The sequence below is a fragment of the Anomaloglossus baeobatrachus genome, chromosome 4 (assembly GCF_048569485.1).
Source record: "Anomaloglossus baeobatrachus isolate aAnoBae1 chromosome 4, aAnoBae1.hap1, whole genome shotgun sequence".
In the NCBI taxonomy this organism is placed as follows: domain Eukaryota; kingdom Metazoa; phylum Chordata; class Amphibia; order Anura; family Aromobatidae; genus Anomaloglossus; species Anomaloglossus baeobatrachus.
Window position 1 is genome coordinate 31044924 of NC_134356.1, and position 27557 is coordinate 31072480.

Consider the following 27557-nt stretch of genomic DNA (forward strand, 5'->3'; position numbering starts at 1 on the left):
AGAAGAGCAGCACAGGGAGGAAGAAGAGCAGCACAGGGAGGAAGAAGAGCAGCACAGGGAGGAAGAAGAGCAGCACAGGGAGGAAGAAGAGCAGCACAGAGAGGAAGAAGAGCAGCACAGGGAGGAAGAAGAGCAGCACAGGGAGGAAGAAGAGCAGCACAGGGAGGAAAAAAAGCAGCACAGGGAGGAAGAAGAGCAGCACAGGGAGGAAGAAGAGCGGGGCAGGGAGGAAGAAGAGCAGCACAGGGAGGAAGAAGAGCAGCACAGGGAGGAAGAAGAGCAACACAGGGAGGAAGAAGAGCAGCACAGGGAGGAAGAAGAGCAGCACAGGGAGGAAGAAGAGCGGGACAGGGAGGAAGAAGAGCAGCACCGGGGGGAAGAAGAGCAGCACAGGGAGGAAGAAGAGCAGCACAAGGAGGAAGAAGAGCAGCACAGGGAGGAAGAAGAGAGGCACAGGGAGGAAGAAGACCAGCACAGGGAGGAAGAAGAGCAGCACAGGGAGGAAGAAGACCAGCACAGGGAGGAAGAAGAGCAGCACAGGGAGGAAGAAGAGCAGCACAGGGAGCAAGAAGAGCAGCACAGGGAGGAAGAAGAGCAGCACAGGGGAGAAAACTCCAGATTTTGGGGATAGTGACATAGATTATGTAAAACATTCTATACAGTGGCATTTAAAAGTTTAAACACCCCTGGTCTTCCAGTCCTGTGAGATTCCTTGCTCGTCTTGCATGCACTGCTCTTCCTTGGAAAAGTCTTCCAGTTCTGTGAGATTCCTGGCTCATCTTGCATGCACTGCTCTTCCTTGGAAAGGTCTTCCAGCTCTGTGAGATTCCTGGCTCATCTTGCATATACTGCTCTTCCTTGGAAAAGTCTTCCCTTCCTGTGAGATTCCTGGCTCATCTTGCATATACTGCTCTTCCTTGGATAAGTCTTCCAGCTCTGTGAGATTCCTGGCTCATCTTGCATGCATTACTCTTCCTTGGAAATGTCTTCCAGTTCTGTGAGATTCCTGGCTTGTCTTGTATGTAGTGCTCTTCTTTGGAGATGTCTTCCAGTTTTGTGATATTCCTAGCTTGTCTTGCATGCCCTGCTCTTCCTTGGAAAAGTCTTCCCTTCCTGTGAGATTCTTGGCTCATCTTGCATATACTGCTCTTCCTTGGATAAGTCTTCCAGCTCTGTGAGATTCCTGGCTCATCTTGCATGCATTACTCTTCCTTGGAAATGTCTTCCAGTTCTGTGAGATTCCTGGCTTGTCTTGCATGCACTGCTCTTCCTTGGAGAAGTCTTCCAGCTCTGTGAGATTCCTTGGTCATCTTGTATGTAGTTCTCTTCCTTTGAAAAGTCTTCCAGTTCTGTGAGATTCCTGGCTCATCTTGCATGTACTGCTCTTCCTTGCAAAAGTCTTCCAGTTCTGTGAGATTCATAGCTTGTCTTGTATGTAGTGCTCTTCTTTGGAGATGTCTTCCAGTTTTGTGATATTCCTAGCTTGTCTTGCATGCCCTGCTCTTCCTTGGAGAAGTCTTCCAGTTTTGTGAGATTCCTAGCTTGTCTTGCATGCCCTGCTCTTCCTTGGAGAAGTCTTACAGCTCTGTGAGATTCCTTGCTAATTTTGCATGTACTGCTGTTTCTTGGAGACGTCATCCAGTTCTGCGAGGTTCCTTCGTCGTCTTACATGCACTGCTCTTTTGGGGTCTAGCCACAGATTTTCTATGATGTTTAGATCTGGGGACTGTGAGGGCCACTGCAGAACCTTCAACTTGTGCCTTTTGAGGTCGTCTATTGTGGATTTTGATATGTGTTAGGATCATATCCATTTGTAGAAGCCATCCTCTTTTCAACTTCAGCTTTTTTTCCAGATGGTGTTATGTTTGGAACAATAATTTGTTGAAGTTTCATTGAATCCATTCTTCCCTCTAACCGTGAAATGGTCTCCATGCCATTGGGTACAACACAACCCCAAAGCATGATTGATCCACCCCCATGCTTAATGGTTGGAGAGATATTCTTTTCCTGAAATTCTGTGCCATTTTTTCTCCACACAAACCATCATTGTGGCAGAATTCTACTTTCACCTCATCAGTCCACAAGACTTGTTTTAAAAATGCATCATGCTTGTTTATACCATCTTTTGCATACTTCTGACACTGAATTTTATGGTGAGGAGACAGGAAAGGTTTTCTTCTGAAGATTCTTCCATGAAGGCCATATTTGTGCAGGTGTCTCTGAACAGTAGAAGAATGTACCACAACTCCAGAATCTGCAAAATTTTCTTGAAGGTCTTTTGCAGTCATGCAGGGGTTTCTGATTAGCCTCTCTAGTAATCGTATGAGCAGCTCTCACAGAAATGTTGCTTGGTCTTCCAGCTTATCTTGACATCCAATGTTATTGCCATTTCTTAATTACATTTTTAACTGAGGAAGAGCCAAATATTTTCAAGTTGCTATCTTCTTATAGCTTTTTCCTGCTTTGTGGGCCTCCACTATTCTCATTTTCAGAGTGCTAGGCAGCTGCTTAGACGAACCCATGGCTGCTTTTTTTTTGGCACAAGGTTAGAGGAGGCTGGGATTTATAAAGCTGTGACATTTGCATCATCTGTACTTTCCTAACGATGATAGTGAACAAACCGTAACCCTAACAGGCTAATTAAGGTCTAACAACTTGGTTGAATTTATCTGACCACACAAATCTTCAAGGGTGCCAAAACCTTTGCATCGGCCTATTTTCCTTTTTGTAATTTTTAAAATGTAAAAGATGATATATTTTTTGCCTAAAATACAAAGGAAATGTGTCATCTTTAACTTTATGCCTTTTAGAGATCATTTCCTCTTCAACTTGCTTAACTGTTCACAATAAAGGTAATTTTGACCAGGGGTGCCCAAACTTTTACAAACCACTGTATATGGCAAGCAACAGGCCTTCAGTATGAAGTAATAGCCTTCTGTAGTGTTGGAAAAGTTGATTGCAGCAATGAGTTAGAGACAGTTTGCTCAGCCTTGTGACAGACTGCTGGCAAGCACTTCAGCAGCACTTCCTTCACACAAAAACAATCTCTTGTTTCCCTCACAGTGCAACACTGGACACATTCACTGTGCTGGTCACAGCTTCTTTTCACGGTCTTCTATCTTGGTAGTAAAACTTTTTATTAACTGTTTTCTGGAAACACACACTTCTTTCAGTTGCTGCATTACAATTCCTCACACGGGGCACTTTTATCTATCTCATTCAGCAGCTCAGTGTGTTAACTGTTTATGCTTTGTATTCATCACCTAAGACATCACTCTTGCTATTGGCTCAGTGTCTGATCAAGTTAGACCCGGAGAATTTCTTGTATAAAATGTATTGATGCACAAGACAACTCAGTAAGCTCACCTTCTGGACGACTGAATTCCCTGGACGTGGGCAAGGAGAGGACAGTGTTGGATATAGAGTGGATGGGATCTGTTATGCAGCTGAAGTCGTTCGGTTTGCAGGATTTAATACAGCGACTGTTGTCTGATCTCTCATACCTGGAATGTGGAAGCAGAGGGTAATGTCAACCATGATCAAAATTAAAGTAATATACATTGTAATATATTCAGTGTCCCCATAACATTGACAGTCATAGTCAGCACACCAATAACATTGACAGTCATAGTCAGCACACCAATAACATTGACAATCATAGTCAGCACACCAATAACATTGACAGTCATAGTCAGCACGCCAATAACATTAACGGTCATAGTCAGCACACCAATAACATTGACAGCCATAGTCAGCACATCAATAACATTGACAGTCATAGTCAGCACGCCAATAACATTGACAGTCATAGACAGCACACCAATAACATTGACAGTCATAGTCAGCACACCAATAACATTGACAGCCATAGTCAGCACATCAATAACATTGACAGTCATAGTCAGCACACTAATAACATTGACAGTCATAGTCAGCACACCAATAACATTGACAATCATAGTCAGCATTCCAATAACATTGACAGTCATAGTCAGCACATCAATAACATTGACAGTCATAGTCAGCACACCAATAACATTGACAGTCATAGTTAGCACACCAATAATATTGACAGTCATAGTCAGCACACCAATAACATTGACAGTCATAGTCAGCACACCAATAACATTGACAGCCATAGTCAGCACACCAATAACATTGACAGTCATAGTCAGCCACCAATAGCATTGACAGTCATAGTCAGCACATCAATAACATTGACAGTCATAGTCAGCACACCAATAACATTGACAGTCATAGTCAGCCACCAATAGCATTGACAGTCATAGTCAGCACACCAATAACATTGACAGTCATAGTCAGCCACCAATAGCATTGACAGTCATAGTCAGCACATCAATAACATTGACAGTCATAGTCAGCCACCAATAACATTGACAGCCATAGTCAGCACACCAATAACATTGACAGTCATAGTCAGCACATCAATAACATTGACAGTCATAGTCAGCACATCAATAACATTGACAGTCATAGTCAGCACACCAATAACATTGACAATCATAGTCAGCATTCCAATAACATTGACAGTCATAGTCAGCACATCAATAATATTGACAGTCATAGTCAGCCACCAATAGCATTGACAGTCATAGTCAGCACATCAATAACATTGACAGTCATAGTCAGCACACCAATAACATTGACGGCCATAGTCAGCACATCAATAACATTGACAGTCATAGTCAGCACGCCAATAACATTGACAGTCATAGTCAGCACACCAATAACATTGACAGCCATAGTCAGCACATCAATAACATTGACAGTCATAGTCAGCACACCAATAACATTGACAGTCATAGTCAGCACACCAATAACATTGACAATCATAGTCAGCATTCCAATAACATTGACGGTCATAGTCAGCACACCAATAACATTGACAGTCATAGTCAGCACACCAATAACATTGACAGTCATAGTCAGCACACCAATAATATTGACAGTCATAGTCAGCACACCAATAACATTGACAGTCATAGTCAGCACACCAATAACATTGACAGTCATAGTCAGCACACCAATAACATTGACAGTCATAGTCAGCACACCAATAATATTGACAGTCATAGTCAGCACACCAGTAACATTGACAGTCATAGTCAGCACACCAATAACATTGACAGCCATAGTCAGCACATCAATAACATTGACAGTCATAGTCAGCACACCAATAACATTGACAATCATAGTCAGCATTCCAATAACATTGACAGTCATAGTCAGCACATCAATAATATTGACAGTCATAGTCAGCCACCAATAGCATTGACAGTCATAGTCAGCACATCAATAACATTGACAGTCATAGTCAGCACACCAATAACATTGACGGCCATAGTCAGCACATCAATAACATTGACAGTCATAGTCAGCACGCCAATAACATTGACAGTCATAGTCAGCACACCAATAACATTGACAGCCATAGTCAGCACATCAATAACATTGACAGTCATAGTCAGCACACCAATAACATTGACAGTCATAGTCAGCACACCAATAACATTGACAATCATAGTCAGCATTCCAATAACATTGACGGTCATAGTCAGCACACCAATAACATTGACAGTCATAGTCAGCACACCAATAACATTGACAGTCATAGTCAGCACACCAATAATATTGACAGTCATAGTCAGCACACCAATAACATTGACAGTCATAGTCAGCACACCAATAACATTGACAGTCATAGTCAGCACACCAATAACATTGACAGTCATAGTCAGCACACCAATAATATTGACAGTCATAGTCAGCACACCAGTAACATTGACAGTCATAGTCAGCACACCAGTAACATTGACAGTCATAGTCAGCACACCAATAACATTGACAGCCATAGTCAGCACATCAATAACATTGACAGTCATAGTCAGCACATCAATAACATTGACAGTCATAGTCAGCACACCAACAACATTGACAGTCATAGTCAGCACACCAATAACATTGACAGTCATAGTCAGCACACCAATAACATTGACAGTCATAGTCAGCACACCAATAACATTGACAGTCATAGTCAGCACACCAATAACATTGACAGTCATAGACAGCACACCAATAACATTGACAGTCATAGTCAGCACACCAATAACATTGACAGCCATACTCAGCACATCAATAACATTGACAGTCATAGTCAGCACACCAATAACATTGACAGTCATAGTCAGCACACCAATAACATTGACAGTCATAGACAGCACACCAACAACATTGACAGTCATAGTCAGCACACCAATAACATTGACAGTCATAGTCAGCACACCAATAACATTGACAGTCATAGTCAGCACACCAATAACATTGACAGTCATAGTCAGCACACCAATAACATTGACAGTCATAGTCAGCACACCAATAACATTGACAGTCATAGACAGCACACCAATAACATTGACAGTCATAGTCAGCACACCAATAACATTGACAGTCATAGTCAGCACACCAATAACATTGACAGTCATAGTCAGCACACCAATAACATTGACAGTCATAGTCAGCACACCAATAACATTGACAGTCATAGACAGCACACCAATAACATTGACAGTCATAGTCAGCACACCAATAACATTGACAGTCATAGACAGCACACCAATAACATTGACAGTCATAGTCAGCACACCAATAACATTGACAGCCATAGTCAGCACACCAATAACATTGACAGCCATAGTCAGCACATCAATAACATTGACAGTCATAGTCAGCACACTAATAACATTGACAGTCATAGTCAGCACACCAATAACATTGACAATCATAGTCAGCATTCCAATAACATTGACAGTCATAGTCAGCACATCAATAACATTGACAGTCATAGTCAGCACACCAATAACATTGACAGTCATAGTTAGCACACCAATAATATTGACAGTCATAGTCAGCACACCAATAACATTGACAGTCATAGTCAGCCACCAATAGCATTGACAGTCATAGTCAGCACATCAATAACATTGACAGTCATAGTCAGCCACCAATAACATTGACAGCCATAGTCAGCCACCAATAGCATTGACAGTCATAGTCAGCACATCAATAACATTGACAGTCATAGTCAGCCACCAATAGCATTGACAGTCATAGTCAGCACATCAATAACATTGACAGTCATAGTCAGCCACCAATAGCATTGACAGTCATAGTCAGCCACCAATAACATTGACAGCCATAGTCAGCCACCAATAGCATTGACAGTCATAGTCAGCACATCAATAACATTGACAGTCATAGTCAGCCACCAATAACATTGACAGCCATAGTCAGCCACCAATAGCATTGACAGTCATAGTCAGCACATCAATAACATTGACAGTCATAGTCAGCACATCAATAACATTGACAGTCATAGTCAGCACACCAATAACATTGACAATCATAGTCAGCATTCCAATAACATTGACAGTCATAGTCAGCACACCAATAACATTGACAATCATAGTCAGCATTCCAATAACATTGACAGCCATAGTCAGCACACCAATAACATTGACAGTCATAGTCAGCACACCAATAACATTGACAGTCATAGTCAGCACACCAATAACATTGACAGTCATAGTCAGCACATCAATAATATTGACAGTCATAGTCAGCCACCAATAGCATTGACAGTCATAGTCAGCACATCAATAACATTGACAGTCATAGTCAGCACACCAATAACATTGACGGCCATAGTCAGCACATCAATAACATTGACAGTCATAGTCAGCACGCCAATAACATTGACAGTCATAGTCAGCACACCAATAACATTGACAGCCATAGTCAGCACATCAATAACATTGACAGTCATAGTCAGCACACCAATAACATTGACAGTCATAGTCAGCACACCAATAACATTGACAATCATAGTCAGCATTCCAATAACATTGACGGTCATAGTCAGCACACCAATAACATTGACAGTCATAGTCAGCACACCAATAACATTGACAGTCATAGTCAGCACACCAATAATATTGACAGTCATAGTCAGCACACCAATAACATTGACAGTCATAGTCAGCACACCAATAACATTGACAGTCATAGTCAGCACACCAATAACATTGACAGTCATAGTCAGCACACCAATAATATTGACAGTCATAGTCAGCACACCAGTAACATTGACAGTCATAGTCAGCACACCAGTAACATTGACAGTCATAGTCAGCACACCAATAACATTGACAGCCATAGTCAGCACATCAATAACATTGACAGTCATAGTCAGCACATCAATAACATTGACAGTCATAGTCAGCACACCAACAACATTGACAGTCATAGTCAGCACACCAATAACATTGACAGTCATAGTCAGCACACCAATAACATTGACAGTCATAGTCAGCACACCAATAACATTGACAGTCATAGTCAGCACACCAATAACATTGACAGTCATAGACAGCACACCAATAACATTGACAGTCATAGTCAGCACACCAATAACATTGACAGCCATACTCAGCACATCAATAACATTGACAGTCATAGTCAGCACACCAATAACATTGACAGTCATAGTCAGCACACCAATAACATTGACAGTCATAGACAGCACACCAATAACATTGACAGTCATAGTCAGCACACCAATAACATTGACAGCCATAGTCAGCACATCAATAACATTGACAGTCATAGTCAGCACACTAATAACATTGACAGTCATAGTCAGCACACCAATAACATTGACAATCATAGTCAGCATTCCAATAACATTGACAGTCATAGTCAGCACATCAATAACATTGACAGTCATAGTCAGCACACCAATAACATTGACAGTCATAGTTAGCACACCAATAATATTGACAGTCATAGTCAGCACACCAATAACATTGACAGTCATAGTCAGCCACCAATAGCATTGACAGTCATAGTCAGCACATCAATAACATTGACAGTCATAGTCAGCCACCAATAACATTGACAGCCATAGTCAGCACATCAATAACATTGACAGTCATAGTCAGCACATCAATAACATTGACAGTCATAGTCAGCACACCAATAACATTGACAATCATAGTCAGCATTCCAATAACATTGACAGTCATAGTCAGCACACCAATAACATTGACAATCATAGTCAGCATTCCAATAACATTGACAGCCATAGTCAGCACACCAATAACATTGACAGTCATAGTCAGCACACCAATAACATTGACAGTCATAGTCAGCACACCAATAACATTGACAGTCATAGTCAGCACATCAATAATATTGACAGTCATAGTCAGCCACCAATAGCATTGACAGTCATAGTCAGCACATCAATAACATTGACAGTCATAGTCAGCACACCAATAACATTGACGGCCATAGTCAGCACATCAATAACATTGACAGTCATAGTCAGCACGCCAATAACATTGACAGTCATAGACAGCACACCAATAACATTGACAGTCATAGTCAGCACACCAATAACATTGACAGTCATAGTCAGCACACCAATAACATTGACAGTCATAGTCAGCACACCAATAACATTGACAGTCATAGTAAGCACACCAATAACATTGACAGTCATAGTCAGCACACCAGTAACATTGACGGTCATAGTCAGCACACCAATAACATTGACGGTCATAGTCAGCACACCAATAACATTGACAGTCATAGTCAGCACACCAATAACATTGACAGTCATAGTCAGCACATCAATAACATTGACAGTCATAGTCAGCACACCAATAACATTGACAGTCATAGTCAGCACACCAATAACATTGACAGTCATAGTCAGCACAACAATAACATTGACAGTCATAGTCAGCACACCAATAACATTGACAGTCATAGTCAGCACATCAATAACATTGACAGTCATAGTCAGCACACCAATAACATTGACAGTCATAGTCAGCACACCAATAACATTGACGGTCATAGTCAGCACAACAATAACATTGACAGTCATAGTCAGCACACCAATAACATTGACAGTCATAGTCAGCACACCAATAACATTGACAGTCATAGTCAGCACACCAATAATATTGACGGTCATAGTCAGCACACCAATAACATTGACAGTCATAGTCAGCACACCAATAACATTGACAGTCATAGTCAGCACACCAATAACATTGACAGTCATAGTCAGCACACCAATAACATTGACGGTCATAGTCAGCACAACAATAACATTGACAGTCATAGTCAGCACACCAATAACATTGACAGTCATAGTCAGCACACCAATAACATTGACAGTCATAGTAAGCACACCAATAACATTGACAGTCATAGTCAGCACACCAATAATATTGACAGTCATAGTCAGCACATCAATAACATTGACAGTCATAGTCAGCACACCAATAACATTGACAGTCATAGTCAGCACACCAATAACATTGACAGTCATAGTCAGCACACCAATAACATTGACAGTCATAGTCAGCACACCAATAACATTGACAGCCATAGTCAGCACACCAATAACATTGACAGTCATAGTCAGCACACCAATAACATTGACAGCCATAGTCAGCACATCAATAACATTGACAGTCATAGTCAGCACACCAATAATATTGACGGTCATAGTCAGCAGACCAATAACATTGACGGTCATAGTCAGCAGACCAATAACATTGACGGTCATAGTCAGCACATCAATAACATTGACAGTCATAGTCAGCACACCAATAACATTGACGGTCATAGTCAGCACACCAATAACATTGACAGTCATAGTCAGCACATCAATAACATTGACAGTCATAGTCAGCACACCAATAACATTGACAGTCATAGTCAGCACACCAATAACATTGACAGTCATAGTCAGCACATCAATAACATTGACAGTCATAGTCAGCACACCAATAACATTGACGGTCATAGTCAGCACACCAATAACATTGACAGTCATAGTCAGCACACCAATAATATTGACAGTCATAGTCAGCACACCAATAACATTGACAGTCATAGTCAGCACACCAATAATATTGACAGTCATAGTCAGCACACCAATAATATTGACAGTCATAGTCAGCACACCAATAATATTGACAGTCATAGTCAGCACACCAATAACATTGACAGTCATAGTCAGCACACCAATAACATTGACAGTCATAGTCAGCACACCAATAACATTGACAGCCATAGTCAGCACACCAATAATATTGACAGTCATAGTCAGCACACCAATAACATTGACAGCCATAGTCAGCACACCAATAATATTGACAGTCATAGTCAGCACACCAATAATATTGACAGTCATAGTCAGCACACCAATAACATTGACAGTCATAGTCAGCACACCAATAACATTGACGGTCATAGTCAGCACACCAATAACATTGACAGTCATAGTCAGCACACCAATAATATTGACAGTCATAGTCAGCACACCAATAATATTGACAGTCATAGTCAGCACACCAATAATATTGACAGTCATAGTCAGCACACCAATAACATTGACAGTCATAGTCAGCACACCAATAACATTGACAGTCATAGTCAGCACACCAATAATATTGACAGCCATAGTAAGCACACCAATAACATTGACAGCCATAGTCAGCACACCAATAATATTGACAGTCATAGTCAGCACACCAATAATATTGACAGTCATAGTCAGCACACCAATAACATTGACAGTCATAGTCAGCACACCAATAACATTGACAGTCATAGTCAGCACACCAATAATATTGACAGCCATAGTAAGCACACCAATAACATTGACAGTCATAGTCAGCACATCAATAACATTGACAGTCATAGTCAGCACACCAATAATATTGACAGTCATAGTCAGCACACCAATAATATTGACAGTCATAGTCAGCACACCAATAACATTGACAGTCATAGTCAGCACATCAATAACATTGACAGTCATAGTCAGCACACCAATAACATTGACAGTCATAGTCAGCACACCAATAACATTGACGGTCATAGTCAGCACACCAATAACATTGACAGTCATAGTAAGCGCCTCCATATCTTTAAAAGTAATAGTTAATGCCTGTAACAGTGACAGCCAAAGTCCATGTCCCCATATTATTGACAACCAGTCATCACCCTTAACACTGACAGCCACCGTTAGTGCTCCAGTCCATAACATTGACAACCATAGTCAAAGTCAATGCCCCCATAAGTCACAGTCATAGTTAGTCAGTGCCCCCATAATATTGATACATCATAGTCTATGACCCCATAACATTGACAGTATAGTATGTGCTCTTATGATATTGACAGCCATAGTGCCTCCATAACATTAAAAATCAGTGTCCCCATAATATTGTGAGCCATAATCAGCACCCTCATTACATTGACAACTATAGCCAGCTATAGTTTTATTGACAACCATACCACTGACAGCAATAGTCAGTGCCCCACAACACTAACAGCCATAGTCAGTGCCCCCAAACACTGACAGCCATAGTCAGTACCCCATAACATTGACAGCCATAGTAAGTGCCTCCATAACACTGACAGACAAAGGCAATGCTCCCATAACACTGACAGCCATAGTCAGTGCCCCCATAACACTGACAGCCATAGTCAGTGCCCCCATAACACTGACAGCCATAGTAAGTGCCTCCATAACACTGACAGACAAAGGCAATGCTCCCATAACACTGACAGCCATAGTCAGTGCCCCCATAACACTGACAGCCATAGTCAGTGCCCCCATAACACTGACAGCCATAGTAAGTGCCTCCATAACACTGACAGCCATAGTCAGTGCCCCCATAACATTGACAGCCATAGTAAGTGCCGCCATAACACTGACAAAGGCAATGCTCCCATAACACTGACAGCCATAGTCAGTGCCCCCATAACAGTGACAGCCATCATCGTCTATGTAGGCTGCTCAGAGAACTGAATAATGAGGCCTATATTGGATGTCTCTCTGGTGGGCTCCATTATCTTGTTGCTATGAGCAGTCACCCATAGCAACCAAATACGATTTAAGCTTTCACTATTCTGAGGTCCTTTGGAAAATGAAAGCAGGTCCCTGATTGGTTGCCATGGGTGACTACTTCACTTTTCCCATGCACCAGTTTTGATATATGGTCCCGTAACCAAAACCAATAGATCTCTAATCTCCTGATACATTGGGGTCCTATGGTGGGCCTCCCCTACTTAACAGACATTTGTGGCATATCCTTTGAAAGACCCCTTTATGGAGTAGTTCCTCCCTTCTATATACAGACCTTTAAAAATTCCTTTATTTGTCTAATTGCTAAAAAAAAAGACCTTTTTATGTCATCCCTATATTTTAGGACATTAATTGACAATCAAAATGGCTGCCATTCCTGCATTTATATAGAGGCATGCTTATCAACGTGATTGAATACCCTGAGCCTCCATGACCACCCACTTTTGGGCAGAGTTTACACAAACCCCTCCTTTTAAGCCAGGGTGGGCCCCGAATTTCCCTGGGCGCTATCTAAAAATTTGAGACAATCCCAGATTATTTAGGAATTTCAGAGACAACTGGGTGGTATATGGGTGGGGGTCCAAAAGTGGGTGCTCCCAGGCAGACCGAGAGCATTACTGCGAGGGGCGAGGGATGTTCTCGGAAAGGGGATGGGACTTAAGCACCCCTAAAAATGTAATCAGCTCTTCTCTATGAGCATCTTTGTGATGACCACACCCACTTGGCTAAATAGAGTACAAGAGAGGGGGCAAATCTCAGGAACAAGGGTGGAGCTGGAAAATCTGCTACATATTAGAGGGGTCCCTTGACAATAAGATGCTGACAAAGTCCCCCAAAGCTGTAATCTATGGGGAATCCTGGCATTAAGTGTCTCCCTACAGCGCCCCCGCAGGAGAACGTAGGAATTACACAGTACAGTCCTCCAAAGTAAGAGACTTTATAACAACTCGCTCATCACATCTGGGTTTTGTAAAAACTTTTATTTCTATGAAAATACTTTGTAGTATTCCTCTGTTATTCCTCCTGGAAATATCTGTAAAAGTTAAAAATTGGGTATTACCATTTTCTTTGATTATAGAGGGAGATGACCCAAAACACTAACACTGTCAACACTATTTGAATAGTACACATGCAACCTACTGACATACAGGAATGATTCAAAAAAAGAGAACAAAGAGCAGAAATGCATCAAAAACAGGGCAGCGGCAGGTTGAAAGTCAAGTGACCAAACATAGTGAATCACCAAAGGTTGGTTAGACAGAGTGACCAACCTGCTATACCATGTAAAGCTGCTTAATAGTAAAAATAATTAGAAACGAACATCACAAGTACAAAGTTCAAAAGACATAAAAGGATAATTACCAGGTCTGAGTGGCAAAGCACCCCGACGCACGTTTTGCAGCCTCTGACGATGCTATGGCCGCTACATCATGAGGGAAAAATTCAGTGATGCACCTGCAGTGCAGCTCTAAAATACGCTCCTGGAGCGGAAACAGCCACAAACATTTTGGAGACTGGAGGAGATAGCGGCGCATGCACACACTCGTCAACCGGACCCTTGGTTGCACGTCCTGGCTCCCGCATGTGCACATTGGCACGCTGACTGCCTGGGCAACATCATAGGTCTCGTCGGCGCATGATGAAGCGGCCATAGCATCTTCAGAGGCTGCGAAACGTGCGTCGGGGTCCCTTGTCACTTACAGACCTGGTAATTATCCTTTATATCTTCTTCACTCTATACTTGTGATGTTCATTTCTAATTACTTTTACTATTAAGCAGCTTTACATGGTATAGCAGGTTGGTCACTCTGTCTAACCACCCTTTGGTGATTCACTATGTTTGGTCATTTGACTTTCAACCTGCCTCTGCCCTGTTTTTGATGCAGTTATACCTCATTGTATGAAACTTACATCCATGCTCCCGGGTCTGTGATTGACACCCACTAATCCCATTCTCCTTTCATTTTAATCCTTGCTTCTTTATGTATGCCCGCTGCACCTTGACACTCATTAAATATATTTTCTAAACAGCAATTCTGCTCTTTGGTCTCCTTTTTTGAATTGATCATGATGAGCTGCTGGTAACCAAATGTGGATTCGCCCACTTTTTGACTTACCGATTTATGAATATTATCCTATGTAAATTATTAATGACCTACAGGAATGGTAATACCCAGTTATTTTTTTTTTTTATACATTTCCAGGAGGAATAATAGAGGAACTTCCTAATTCAAAGGCACACATGCTATTGATATAAGGGAATAGTGACACCCAATTATCACTTTATTCATACATTTCCAGGAGGCATAACAGAGGGTCAATATGCAACCTACTGACAAACAGGAATGATAACATCCAGTTATTTTTGTATACATTTCCAGGAGGAATAACAGAGGAATCTCATAATTCAAAGGAACACACCCTAGTGATATAAAGGAATGGGAACACCCAATAATCACTTTATTCATACGTTTCCAAGAGGAATAACAAAGAGTCAACTTGCAAATAGGAATGGTAACACCCATTTGTTATTTTTTTATACATTTCCAAGAGGAATAACAGAGGAACTTCATAATTCAAAGTAACACACCCTATTGATATAAGGGAATAGTGATACCCAATTATCACTTTATTCATACATTTCCAGGAGGAATAACAGAGGGTCACGTGCAAATAGGAATGGTAACACCCAGTTATTTTTTTATACATTTTCAGGCGGAATAACAGAGGAACTTCATAATTCAAAGTAACACACCCTATCGATATAAGGGAATAGTGATACCCAATTATCACTTTATTCATAAATTTCCAGGAGGAATAACAGAGGGTCAACATGCAAATAGGAATGGTAACACCCAGTTATTTTTTTTTATACATTTTCAGGAGGAATAACAGAGGAACTTCATAATTCAGAGGAACACACCCTATTGATAGAAGGGAATAGTGACCCCCAATTATCACTTTATTCATACATTTCCAGGAGGAATAACAGAGGGTCAATGTAATGCAAAATTTCAAAGGAAAGATCCAACTCCAGAATTGCCGTGTTAGGGAGCAGGCAAGTATTTACAGACATGGACCGATCCTAGGCGACCCAAACCAGGCCAACAATCGCATGCAACAAAGTCTACTTTATTGAATTTGAGAAAAAAGCGGAAAAAAAAATATAAAAATTAAAATAAAAAATAATAAAAAAGAGGATGAGGATGAGCCCCATCGCTTCAAAGCTCTGCCGTGACAAAGACGTGAAGTTTGGCTATAAACGTGTTCAAGGTCCCATGTCGAATGAGATCCATCTGGATAATTAGGAGGAAGTCCTGGGGCTCTGTGATTGGCTGCTGGACGGCCACGAGGCCACTGTGGGAGTTCACGTTTTTGGTGACGAAATAACCCTTCTCGTTCCCGCTGGTTATGGACAGCTGAATGTTATCGCCAGGAAGAGCATGAGAGGGACCCATGCGGAAAATGTCGGTGGGGACTGGGATGTTGGTGGGGAAGGATAGGTGGTGATAGGTAATTCTCAGGGGTTGGCTCTGGCACTCATTGTCAAAACAAGGCAAGCGCTCGCAGCGGCTGCAAGAAAAGTGAGAGACAAGAAAAGAGAAGAATTAGTGCGCGTGAAGCGAGCGTGTCAGCAGAGCAGAAGAGACTACAGATCGAGGGGCCTAGGGTAAAGTAGCTCAAGCCATCAGAATACTTTTAACACCTCAAAAGTCCCCCCAAAAAAATTGTACAAATTAATTTTTTACTTTACATAGTAATTCTCTATTGACATCCGGAGCTGCATTCATAATTCGGCTCAATTCTATATGGATTCTGAGCTCTATACACACAATGAGCCAGCAGAGGGCAGCAGTGAGGCTCGATGGCATGTCGCTGAAGAGCTAACTGGAAACTGGCAGAATTTTTGGGAAGCTTTGGATGTGAATGGAGTAGAAAACTTATTTTGTGCCCAAGCAAAGATTCAAAAGATCCCAAAAAATTCACAGGACCCTGGTCCACATCGCCACCAAACCAGATCCCTGCAAATTTCCTCCTACCCGGGGGGTTTACTTAACCACAGCCCCTTTTTTGGATCACTACATGCCCAAATTTGCCAGGACTGTTTTCAAAAATTTGAGACAATCCTGACAAATTTGGGACAATTATGGCATCTATTGCTCAGCCGGCACTAGTAATCAGATTTTTGGCTTGGCAGCCATTGCTCAGCCGGCACTAGTATTCAAATTTTTGGCTTGGCATCCATTGCTCAATCAGCACTAGTAATCAGATTTTTGGCTTGGTATCTATAGATCAGCCGGCACTAGTAATCAGATTTTTGGCTTGGCATCCATTGCTCAGCCGAAACTAGTATTCAGATTTTTGGCTTGGCATCTATTGCTCAGCCAGCACTAGTAATCAGATTTTTGCCTTGGCATCCATTGCTCAGCCGAAACTAGTATTCAGATTTTTGGCTTGGCATCCATTGCTCAGCCGGCACTAGTAATGAGATTTTTGGCTTGGCATCCATTGCTCAGTAGGCACTAGTAATGAAATTTTTGGCTTGGCATCCATTGCTCAGCCAAAACTAGTATTCAGATTTTTGGCTTGGCATCCATTGCTCAGCCAGCACTAGTAATCAGATTTTTGCCTTGGCATCCATTGCTCAGCCGAAACTAGTATTCAGATTTTTGGCTTGGCATCCATTGCTCAGCCAGCACTAGTAATCAGATTTTTGCCTTGGCATCCATTGCTCAGCCGAAACTAGTATTCAGATTTTTGGCTTGGCATCCATTGCTCAGCCGGCACTAGTACTCGGATTTTTGGCTTGGCATCCATAGCTCAGCCAGCACTAGTAATAAGATTTTTGGCTTGGCATCCATAGCTCAGCAGGCACTAGTAATGAGATTTTTGGCTTGGCATCCATAGCTCAGCAGGCAATAGTAATGAAATTTTTGGCTTGGCATCCATTGCTCAGCCAGCACTAGTAATCAGATTTTTGGCTTGGCATCCATTACTCAGCCGGCACTAGTAATCAAATTTTGGCTTGGCATCTATTGCTCAGCCAGCACTAGTAATGAGATTTTTGGCTTGGCATCCATTGCTCAGCCAGCACTAGTAATCAGATTTTTGGCTTGGCATCCATTGCTCAGCCAGCACTAGTAATAAGATTTTTGGCTTGGCATCCATTGCTCAGCCAGCACTAGTAATGAGATTTTTGGCTTGGCATCCATTGCTCAGCCAGCACTAGTAATGAGATTTTTGGCTTGGCATCCATTGCTCAGCCAGCACTAGTAATGAGATTTTTGGCTTGGCATCCATTGCTCAGCCAGCACTAGTAATGAGATTTTTGGCTTGGTATCTATAGCTCAGCTGGCACTAGTAATGAGATTTTTGGCTTGGCATCCATTGCTCAGCCAGCACTAGTAATCAGATTTTTGGCTTGGCATCCATAGCTCAGCCAGCACTAGTAATCAGATTTTTGGCTTGGCATCCATAGCTCAGCCAGCATTAGTAATCAGAATTTTGGCTTGGCATCCATAGCTCAGTCAGTACAAGTAATGAGATTTTTGGCTTGACATCCATTGCTCAACCGGTACTAGTAATCAGATTTTTGGCTTGGCATCCATAGCTAAGCCGGCACTAGTAATCAGATTTTTGGCTGGATACATGTGACCTTTTACACTTTTATGATTTTTTGAAATATTGGTCAATGGAGTTGGGTGTTAAAAAATATTCCAGAGAGATGGCTTGGCACGACAGCTAGTCTGGAGAACTGGAAGTATAGCACAAATAGGATATGTAGGTGCTGCCCCTTTGACACAAAAACTAGGAACCAAGGAGATAGGAAGGAGCATTTGGTGTACAGATACCGGGTGTGTTTATCAGCAGACCCCAATAAGGTCACATTCTGGGGTCAATTCTGCTCCTGCCTGCAGTCAGCTGGAGACTGCACACTGCTGCCTGTGACGCACACGCTGCTGCGCGGGCGCAGTCTGCAGCCTCTCCTGGGCCTTATACTTACAACTGCCCTTTACAGCATCCCGCTGACATTTTTTGGTATAGTTTACATAGCTTTATATCCTAATGACATGGACAAGGCATCCTGGGACTTGTAGTCACCAGAGATGAAATCTGCAGCAGTGATTTTAATTCTCTTGGGAGTCATGGGAGAAATAGAAGAACCCTATTACAAGGTGACCGGAATGATTTCATGAGTTCTTATTTCTATTAGATTAAAAAAAGCACCATGGAAAAATTTGAGTTTTTCATGATTTTTTTCATTTAGTATAGAACAGCTGGGCTGGTGGTTAGCTATGTCACATGTCATCACCATCCACGTAGTCCAGTACTCAATTACATATCTATATGGTTAGACAGGTCACTGCCTCCATGTCTGTCCTGAAATCCTCTGTGCTGCTTTTTCCACTATTCCCAGCCAGTAACACTGCTTTGTCACATGTAGCCCACTCATCACTAACATAACCAAATAAATGGACAGGTCACTGCCCCCAAAGAAAACCAACACACTTTTCTCCTGCTGCTGTCATCAGTCTCAATCACATGTGATTATTTGGACCGAATGGATCAGCTAAAATCCGGCAGATCCAGTATATTTTACTTACGTCTCTATGGCTTTGCGGTAATTCTTGGGACATTCGAATAACAGACACTTGAATCCTCCTTGGACATTGAAGCAAGTCTCGGAGCCGGAGCAGTTGTGTGTCCCGGTCACACACTCATCCACATCTGTAGAAGAGAGTATATCATATGTAGGAGCAGTATATACTGCAGAGTAATACACTGTATATACTGTATACGACGCTTTCCGAGGCTTCATGCCTTTGCACATACCTTGACAGTTTCGGCCATTAGGGGCCAGTGTGTACCCGGTGGGGGGACAGGTGCAGCGGAAGCTGCCGGGGACATTGTTGCACCGGTAGGAACATATGTGTCCACCGGTGGGGAGAGCGCACTCATCAATATCTATCGGTAGAGGTAATAATAATATTAATTACATAGACAGACCTAGTATAGTATACTGTATGTCAACGGCTGTGGGATGTGTGCGTGTGTGTGTGTAGGGCTGTGGAGTCCAGCATACTGTGTGTGTGTAGGGCTTTGGGGTCCAGTTTACTGTGTGTTGAGGGCTGTGGGGCCCATTATATTGTGCGTGGGAGACTGTGGAGTTCACTTTACTGTGTGGGGAACTGTGGGGTTCAGTACACTGTGTGTGGGGGCTGACGAGTCCAGTATACTGTATGTGGGAGGTTGTCGGGGCCAGTGTACTGTGTGTAGTAGACTGTAGGTTGCAGAATATGGTGTGTGGGTAGCTGTGGGGTCCAGTATACTATGTGTGGGAAGCTGTCGGTTTCAGTATACTGTGTGTAGGGTCTGGCGGTAGGGTCAAGTATATTGTATGTTGAGTGCTGTTGTGTCCAGTGTTCTGTGTGTGGGGAGCTGTGGGGTCCAGTTTACTATGTGTGGGGTCCAGTATACTGTGTGTGGGAGATGAGGGGTCTTGTAAACTGTGTGTGAGGGGCTGTGGAGTCTAGTATACTCTGTGTTGGTGGCTGAGGGGTCCAGTATACTGTGTGTGGGGTGCTGTGGGGTCCAATATGCTGTGTGTGGGAGGCTGTGGGGTCAAGTATACTGTGTGTGGGGTGCTGTGGGGTCCAATATACTGTGTGTGGGAGGCTGTGGGATCCAGTATACAGTGTGTTGGTGGCTGTGGGATCCAATATACTGTGTGTGGGTGGCTGTGGAGTCCAGTATACTGTGCGTGGGAGATGAGGGGTCCAATATACTGTGTGTGGGTGGCTATGGGGTCCAGTATACTGTGTGGGCGGGACGGGGCTGTGGGGTCCAGTATACTGTGTGTGGGAGGCTCTGTGGTCTAGCATACTGTCTGTTGGGGGCTGTGAGGTCCAGTATACTGTGTGTGGGAGATGAGGGGTCTTGTAAACTGCGTGTGAGGGGCTGTGGAGTCTAGTATACTCTTTGCTGGTGACTGTGGGGTCCAGTATACTGTGTGTGTGTAGGATCAGGGGTCCAGTATATTCTTTGGTGGGGGGGATGCAGTCCAGTATACTGTGTGGGGGCTGTGGGGTCTAGTATGCTGTGTGTGGGGGGCTGTGCGGTTCAGTGTATACTCTGTGCATTGCTGTGGGGTCCAATATACTGTGTGTGGGAGGCTGTGGAGTCCAGTATACTCTGTGTGGGAGGCTGTGTGGTCCAGTATTCTCTGTGTGGGGGCTGTGGGGTCCAGTATACAGTGTGTGGGGGACTGTGGGGTACATTTTTATGTGTGTGAGGGGCCGTGGGTCCAGTATACTGGTTGTGAGGGGCTGTGGGGTCCAGTATACTGGTTGTGAGGGGCTGTGGGGTCCAGTATACTGTGTGTGGGGTGCTGTGGGGTCCAGTATACTGGTTGTGAGGGGCTGTGGGGTCCAGTATACTGTGTGTGAGGGGCTGTGGGGTCCAGTATACTGGTTGTGAGGGGCTGTGGGGTCCAGTATACTGTGTGTGAGGGGCTGTAGGGTCTAATGTACTGTGTGTGAGGGGCTGTGGGGTCTAATGTACTGTGTGTGAGGGACTGTGGGGTCCAGTATACGGTGTGTGAGGGGCTGTGGGGTCTAATGTACTGTGTGTGGGGGGCTGTGGGGTCCAGTATACTGTGTGTGAGGGGCTGTGGGGTCCAGTATACTGTGTGTGAGGGGCTGTGGGGTCTAATGTACTGTGTGTGAGGGGCTGTGGGGTCCCGTATACTGTGTGTGGGGGGCTGTGGGGTCCAGTATACTGTGTGTGAGGGGCTGTGGGGTCTAATGTACTGTGTGTGGGGGGCTGTGGGGTCCCGTATACTATGTCTGGAGATGATTGTTTTTCAGAGGTGCTGTTGTTCATAGCACAAGGGGCTAAATAACAGGAGCTTAATAAACTTTATAAAAATCAGTAAATTATATTATTTTGATTTGCTCAATAATCAATAAAATTAATATTTACCATAAAATAATAATAATAATAATAATAATAATAATATTGTTATGATAATATTGAACATATTGTGGTCTGGGCCTCTGTCCGCATCAGTGAAGGTCTCTCGTATGGCCCCTCGGGAAAATGAATTGCCCCCCTGCCATCACTGCCTCTCGGTCCCTGCCTGTCCGGGTGCAGGAAGCATCAGACAATCCTCCTTTACCTTCACACGTGATCCCGTCCACGTCGCTGAGCTGGTAGCCTCGCCGGCAGTAGCACTGGTAGGAGCCGTAGACGTTGGCGCACTCCTGGCTGCAGGGGTTACTGCTACACTCATCCACATCTGAGCAATAAGCAAGGAAAAATAATGAACACACTTGTCTCTGGCGGTGAGACAACTGACTGCAGCAGGAGCCTCTCCCCACATTTCTGCTGTCTTTAACCAGATATACGAATCTCTGCAGCTTTTACACTGAAGAATATAAGCCTCTTGATAGCCAAGAGTTGAGACCCCCCTACAGCGCCCACCTTCACAATTCCGACCATCCAAAGCCAACTTGAAGCCGGTGGAACAACTGCAGTGGAAGGAGCCATCGGTGTTTTCACACTTGTGAGCACAGACACGACCGGAGTATCCTCTGCACTCGTTAATATCTAGAATGGAAAGGAAAATTCATTCACAAAACAGGGTTATCCTTCATAGACCTCCCTCTCACAGCATAAACGTCACAGCCAGAAGCTGAGAGACTGCAGCTGCATCCCCCTCCTCCCTCTCACAGCATAAACGTCACAGCCAGAAGCTGAGAGACTGCAGCTGCATCCCCCTCCTCCCTCTCACAGAATAAATGTCACAGCCAGAAGCTGAGAGACTGCAGCTGTATCCCCCTCCTCCCTCTCACAGAATAAATGTCACAGCCAGAAGCTAAAAGACTGCAGCTGCATCCCCCTCCTCCCTCTCACAGAATAAATGTCACAGCCAGAAGCTGAGAAACTGCAGCTGCATCCCCCTCCTCCCTCTCACAGCATAAATGTCACAGCCAAAAGCGGAGCGATTGCAGCTGCATCCCCCTCCTCCCTCTCACAGAATAAATGTCACAGCCAGGAGCTGAGAAACTGCAGCTGCATCCCCCTCCTCCCTCTCACAGAATAAATGTCACAGCCAGGAGCTGAGAGACTGCAGCTGCATCCCCCTCCTCCCTCTCACAGAATAAATGTCACAGCCAGAAGCTGAGAGACTGCACCTGCATCCCCCTCCACCCTCTCACAGCATAAATGTCATAGCCAGAAGGTGAGAGACTGCAGCTGCTTCCCCCTCCACCCTCTCACAGCATAAATGTCATAGCCAGAAGGTGAGAGACTGCAGCTGCATCCCCCTCCTCCCTCTCGCAGCATAAATGTCACAGCCAGAAGGTGAGAGACTGCAGCAGCATCCCCCTCCTCCCTCTCACAGCATAAATGTCACAGCCAGAAGCTGAGAGACTGCAGCTGCATCCCCCTCCTCCGTCTCCCAGCATAAATGTCACAGCCAGGAGCTGAGAGACTGCAGCTGCATCCCCCTCCTCCGTCTCCCAGCATAAATGTCATAGCCAGAAGCTGAGAGACTGCAGCTGCATCCCCCTCCTCCCTCTCACAGAATAAATGTCACTTCCAGAAGCTGAGAGACTGCAGCTGCATCCCCCTCCTCCCTCTCACAGAATAAATGTCACAGCCAGGAGCTGAGAGACTGCAGCTGCATCCCCCTCCTCCCTCTCACAGAATAAATGTCACAGCCAGAAGCTGAGAGACTGCAGCTGCATCCCCCTCCTCCCTCTCACAGCATAAATGTCACAGCCAGAAGCTGAGAGACTGCAGCTGCATCCCCCTCCTCCCTCTCACAGCATAAATTTCACAGCCAGAAGCTGAGAGACTGCAGCTTCTTCCCCCTCCACCCTCTCACAGCATAAATGTCACAGCCAGAAGCTGAGAGACTGCAGCTGCTTCCCCCTCCACCCTCTCACAGCATAAATGTCCCAGCCAGAAGCTGAGAGACTGCAGCTGCTTCCCCCTCCACCCTCTGACAGCATAAATGTCATAGCCAGAAGGTGAGAGGACTGCAGCTGCATCCCCCTCCTCCCTCTCACAGCATAAATGTCACAGCCAGAAGCTGAGAGACTGCAGCTGCATCCCCCTCCTCCCTCTCACAGAATAAATGTCACAGCCAGAAGCTGAGAGACTGCAGCTGCATCCCCCTCCTCCCTCTCACAGAATAAATGTCACAGCCAGAAGCTGAGAGACTGCAGCAGCATCCACCTCCTCCCTCTCACAGCATAAATGTCACAGCCAGAAGCTGAGAGACTGCAGCTGCATCCCCCTCCTCCCTCTCACAGCATAACTGTCACAGCCAGAAGCTGAGAGACTGCAGCTGCATCCCCCTCCTCCCTCTCACAGAATAAATGTCCCAGCCAGAAGCTGAGAGACTGAAGCTGCATCCCCCTCCTCCCTCTCACAGAATAAATGTCACAGCCAGAAGCTGAGAGACTGCAGCAGCATCCCCCTCCTCCCTCTCTTTTATTTTGTATATACTGTAGTATAATATTCGGCTTGGTTATGTAGTCCTGGTGGATTCTGTGGCTCTCATACTCACCAATACACGATCTACTGAGGGTGTCAAAGTGATACCCGGCTCGGCATTCGCAGCGATATGACCCGGGCACGTTCAGGCAGGTGTGCCCCTCCCCGCAGGGGTTCTGGATGCTGGAGCACTCGTTTATATCTAAAATGAACAGCAGGGGATTCTGGGTTATTACACTGCTTGCTGTCAGTGAATTGAACTATTGTAGTCCCTCTCGACAGGCTGGATGATATATGTACGATGTCTGGGGGTCCGGTTGCTGAGACCCCACCAATTCCTAGAATAGGAGGATCAAAGTCTCCTTGGAATGGAGTGATAGTGAGCATGTGCGGCCGTCACTCCCAACAGACGCACATGCTCACCACAGCTCCATCCATGTGGGCACTGGTCAGTGGGGGGAAAAAAGGGGGGGGCGCCACCTACCTTCACATTTTGTTCCATCGGCATTTAGGTGATAGCCCCGTCCACAGTTGACCACGTGCCGCTGACAGGTGTAGGAGCCTTCGGTGTTGATACAGGTCTGACCCGGGGGGCACGGTGTGTTGTTGCTGACACATTCATTAATATCTGGAGGGAAAGAACACAAGGTCATACAGGGTTAAATTGACACTTCCACAATAGAGGTCTGACAACCGGGGTCCCTCACCAATCCTAAAAATGGGCCGGTTATAGTTCCACTTACAGTCCATGAATAAAGCATAAATAGCTGCAGCAGGAGCCTCCCCCCAATTGTTTGCTGTAGGTGACCAGGTCTTGTTTTGCTGCTGTGGATTACACCACACCTAACATAGTCCAGTCATAGTCCAACTTACAGGCAGTGAATAAGGCTTAAATATCTGCAGCAGGAGCCCCCCCCCAATTGTTTGCTGTAGGTGACCAGGTCTTGCTTTGCTGCTGAGGATGACACCACCTTTAACATAGTTCGGTCATAGTGCCAATTACAGGCTGTGAATAAGGCATAAATAACTGCAGCAGGAGCCTCCCACCGCTTGTTTGCTGTAGGTGACCAGGTTTAATTTTGCTGCTGAGGATGACACCATCCTTAACAAAGTCCAGTTGTGGCGCCCCTGAGGCAAAGTCGCCACAGGGTATTGCATCTGATTTAAGCTGCAGTACTTATCCCGGGTAAGAAGAGGTTAACCACTGGTGTTTGCTAGCTGACACAACAAGAGTCAGCAGCTATACAACATGATGTGCTCATATCTTATGCAGCACATCCAGCAAGGGAAATTCCCTGTTGCTGGGACAACCACTGGTGAGTCATCAGAAAGGTGGGGGCTGCACTGAGGGAGTAAGAACACTGCAGAACACACACAGGAGAGAGAACAGCTTGAGGCAGAGAAAAGCAAGGCCTTTGGGGGGATGCTGAACGGCTCCCCCCAGAGTGACCGACCGGGTACCCGGCAGACAGAGAGAAGCAGGAGACTACCGGGTGGACCTGTGAGACAGAGGAGCAACACTGTAGCCAGAGGGAGAGCCCCAACAGCCCCTTCAGGACCGGCACCACACAGGGTGCAGAAGCCCTAGGATTGAACATACTTCACGTTGGACTACCAGAATCTACAGGGACGGGGGATTTCATGTCCCATTGCCCACCACCTAAAGTCCCAGGGCACCAGCAGCATATAGAGACAAGAGCCACGGCCACGGTCGGGTCCATAACAAGTTTCACGCTGCCTGCATATGGGATGGCAACTAAAGTCAAGGACATGGGGGGCCCCAAGTAGCTCCACGCCACAGGGATCCACTCTACAAGGCGCAAGGAGGAAGGTCTCACATGCTTCACAACACCGGTGGTGATCCGGGATCGGCTGGGGCCCACACGACGATGACCGGTACTCTGAGGGTGCAGCACACGAACTGTGAGCAAAACACCTGGAACCGCAGCCCCTGTGTGAGACTCTGATTTGCCGGCACCACCGCTCCGCACTTCGGCTCCAACGGTCCTTCTCCCGTCACCACCATTTTCCCTGGGGCTCGCTCCACCTGTGCCGAGCTGGACTATCTGAGCTGCGTTGCCATCAGCTCTGGAGGAGAGCAACATCTCGCAGCGGCAGATAATCCCTGGCCACGCACCACGGGTGGCGCTGCAAAGCAAACCCCCATCCCCTACTACCCGTCACCTTGCACCCTCTTTTATGTAGCCGACGGGGCCACGGAGCCGAGTCAGGCCATTCACAGCAACATCAAATACCACTGGCCAGGTGACGAGTAGTCCTGCAGGTCCCGTGGGGTGCTATACAGTCATAGTCCCAATTACAGGCAGTGAATAAGGCATAAAAAGCTGCAGCAGGAGCCTCCCCCTACTTGTTTGCTGTAGGTGACTAGATCTTGTTTTGCTGCTGACGATTACACCATCTTTAACATAGTCTGGTCATAGTCCCAATTACAAGCCATGAATAAGGCATAAATAACTCCAGCAGGATCCTCCCCCCACTTGTTTGCTGTAGGTGACCAGGTCTAATTTTGCTGCTGAGCATGACACCATCCTTACTATAGTATGGTCATAGTCCCACTTACAGGCTGTAAATAAGGCATAAATAGCTGCAGCAGGAGCCTCCCCCCACTTGTTTGCTGTAGGTGACAAGGTCTTTTTTTCCTGCTGAGGATTATACCACCCTTCTCTCTTGTCAATTGGAACTAAAGAGCAACCAAGTCAAGCCTTGGGTATGGGATGGAGGGAGCAGGTGGACATCACAGTAGGGGCCATCACAGTAGGGGGGTCTAGAGGTTTCTGGGGACCCATCCTTTTAATTCAAGATCTTATGTTTGTGGGTCGTTTTTGTCTATGATCCACCTTGCCATATAGAACCAGCAAACATAAAACACCCAATAATCCAAAAAGCACTGTCCGCTCTTACCAATACAATTGCCCAGAGCATCCTGAATGAAGCCAATGCTGCACTGCACCTTGGGGCGGCAGCGGAAGGATCCGGGCGTGTTCTGGCAGTTGAAGGTTGGCAGACAGTTGTGGATCCCGGTGGTGCATTCATCGATATCTGCAGATTACAAAATATTACT

At 44.8% G+C, this 27557-nt stretch overlaps 1 protein-coding gene across 2 annotated transcripts in view; it reads right to left on the minus strand.

Moving 5' to 3' along the window:
• The window catches only part of FBLN1 (fibulin 1), a 98796-nt gene that overhangs the window by 19143 nt on the left and 52096 nt on the right, over nt 1–27557 (minus strand). The window contains exons 8-15 of one of the 2 annotated variants that reach the window (XM_075344201.1): nt 27398–27535; nt 24960–25103; nt 24549–24677; nt 22454–22579; nt 22149–22268; nt 19805–19936; nt 19576–19699; nt 3367–3503 (exon numbers count right to left, since the gene is read on the minus strand). In XM_075344201.1, the coding sequence (XP_075200316.1) occupies nt 3367–3503; nt 19576–19699; nt 19805–19936; nt 22149–22268; nt 22454–22579; nt 24549–24677; nt 24960–25103; nt 27398–27535 (1050 nt within the window). Of the gene's footprint in view, nt 1–3366; nt 3504–15235; nt 16544–19575; nt 19700–19804; nt 19937–22148; nt 22269–22453; nt 22580–24548; nt 24678–24959; nt 25104–27397; nt 27536–27557 lie in introns of those variants that run through there. The other variant, XM_075344203.1, reaches the window with a different exon arrangement.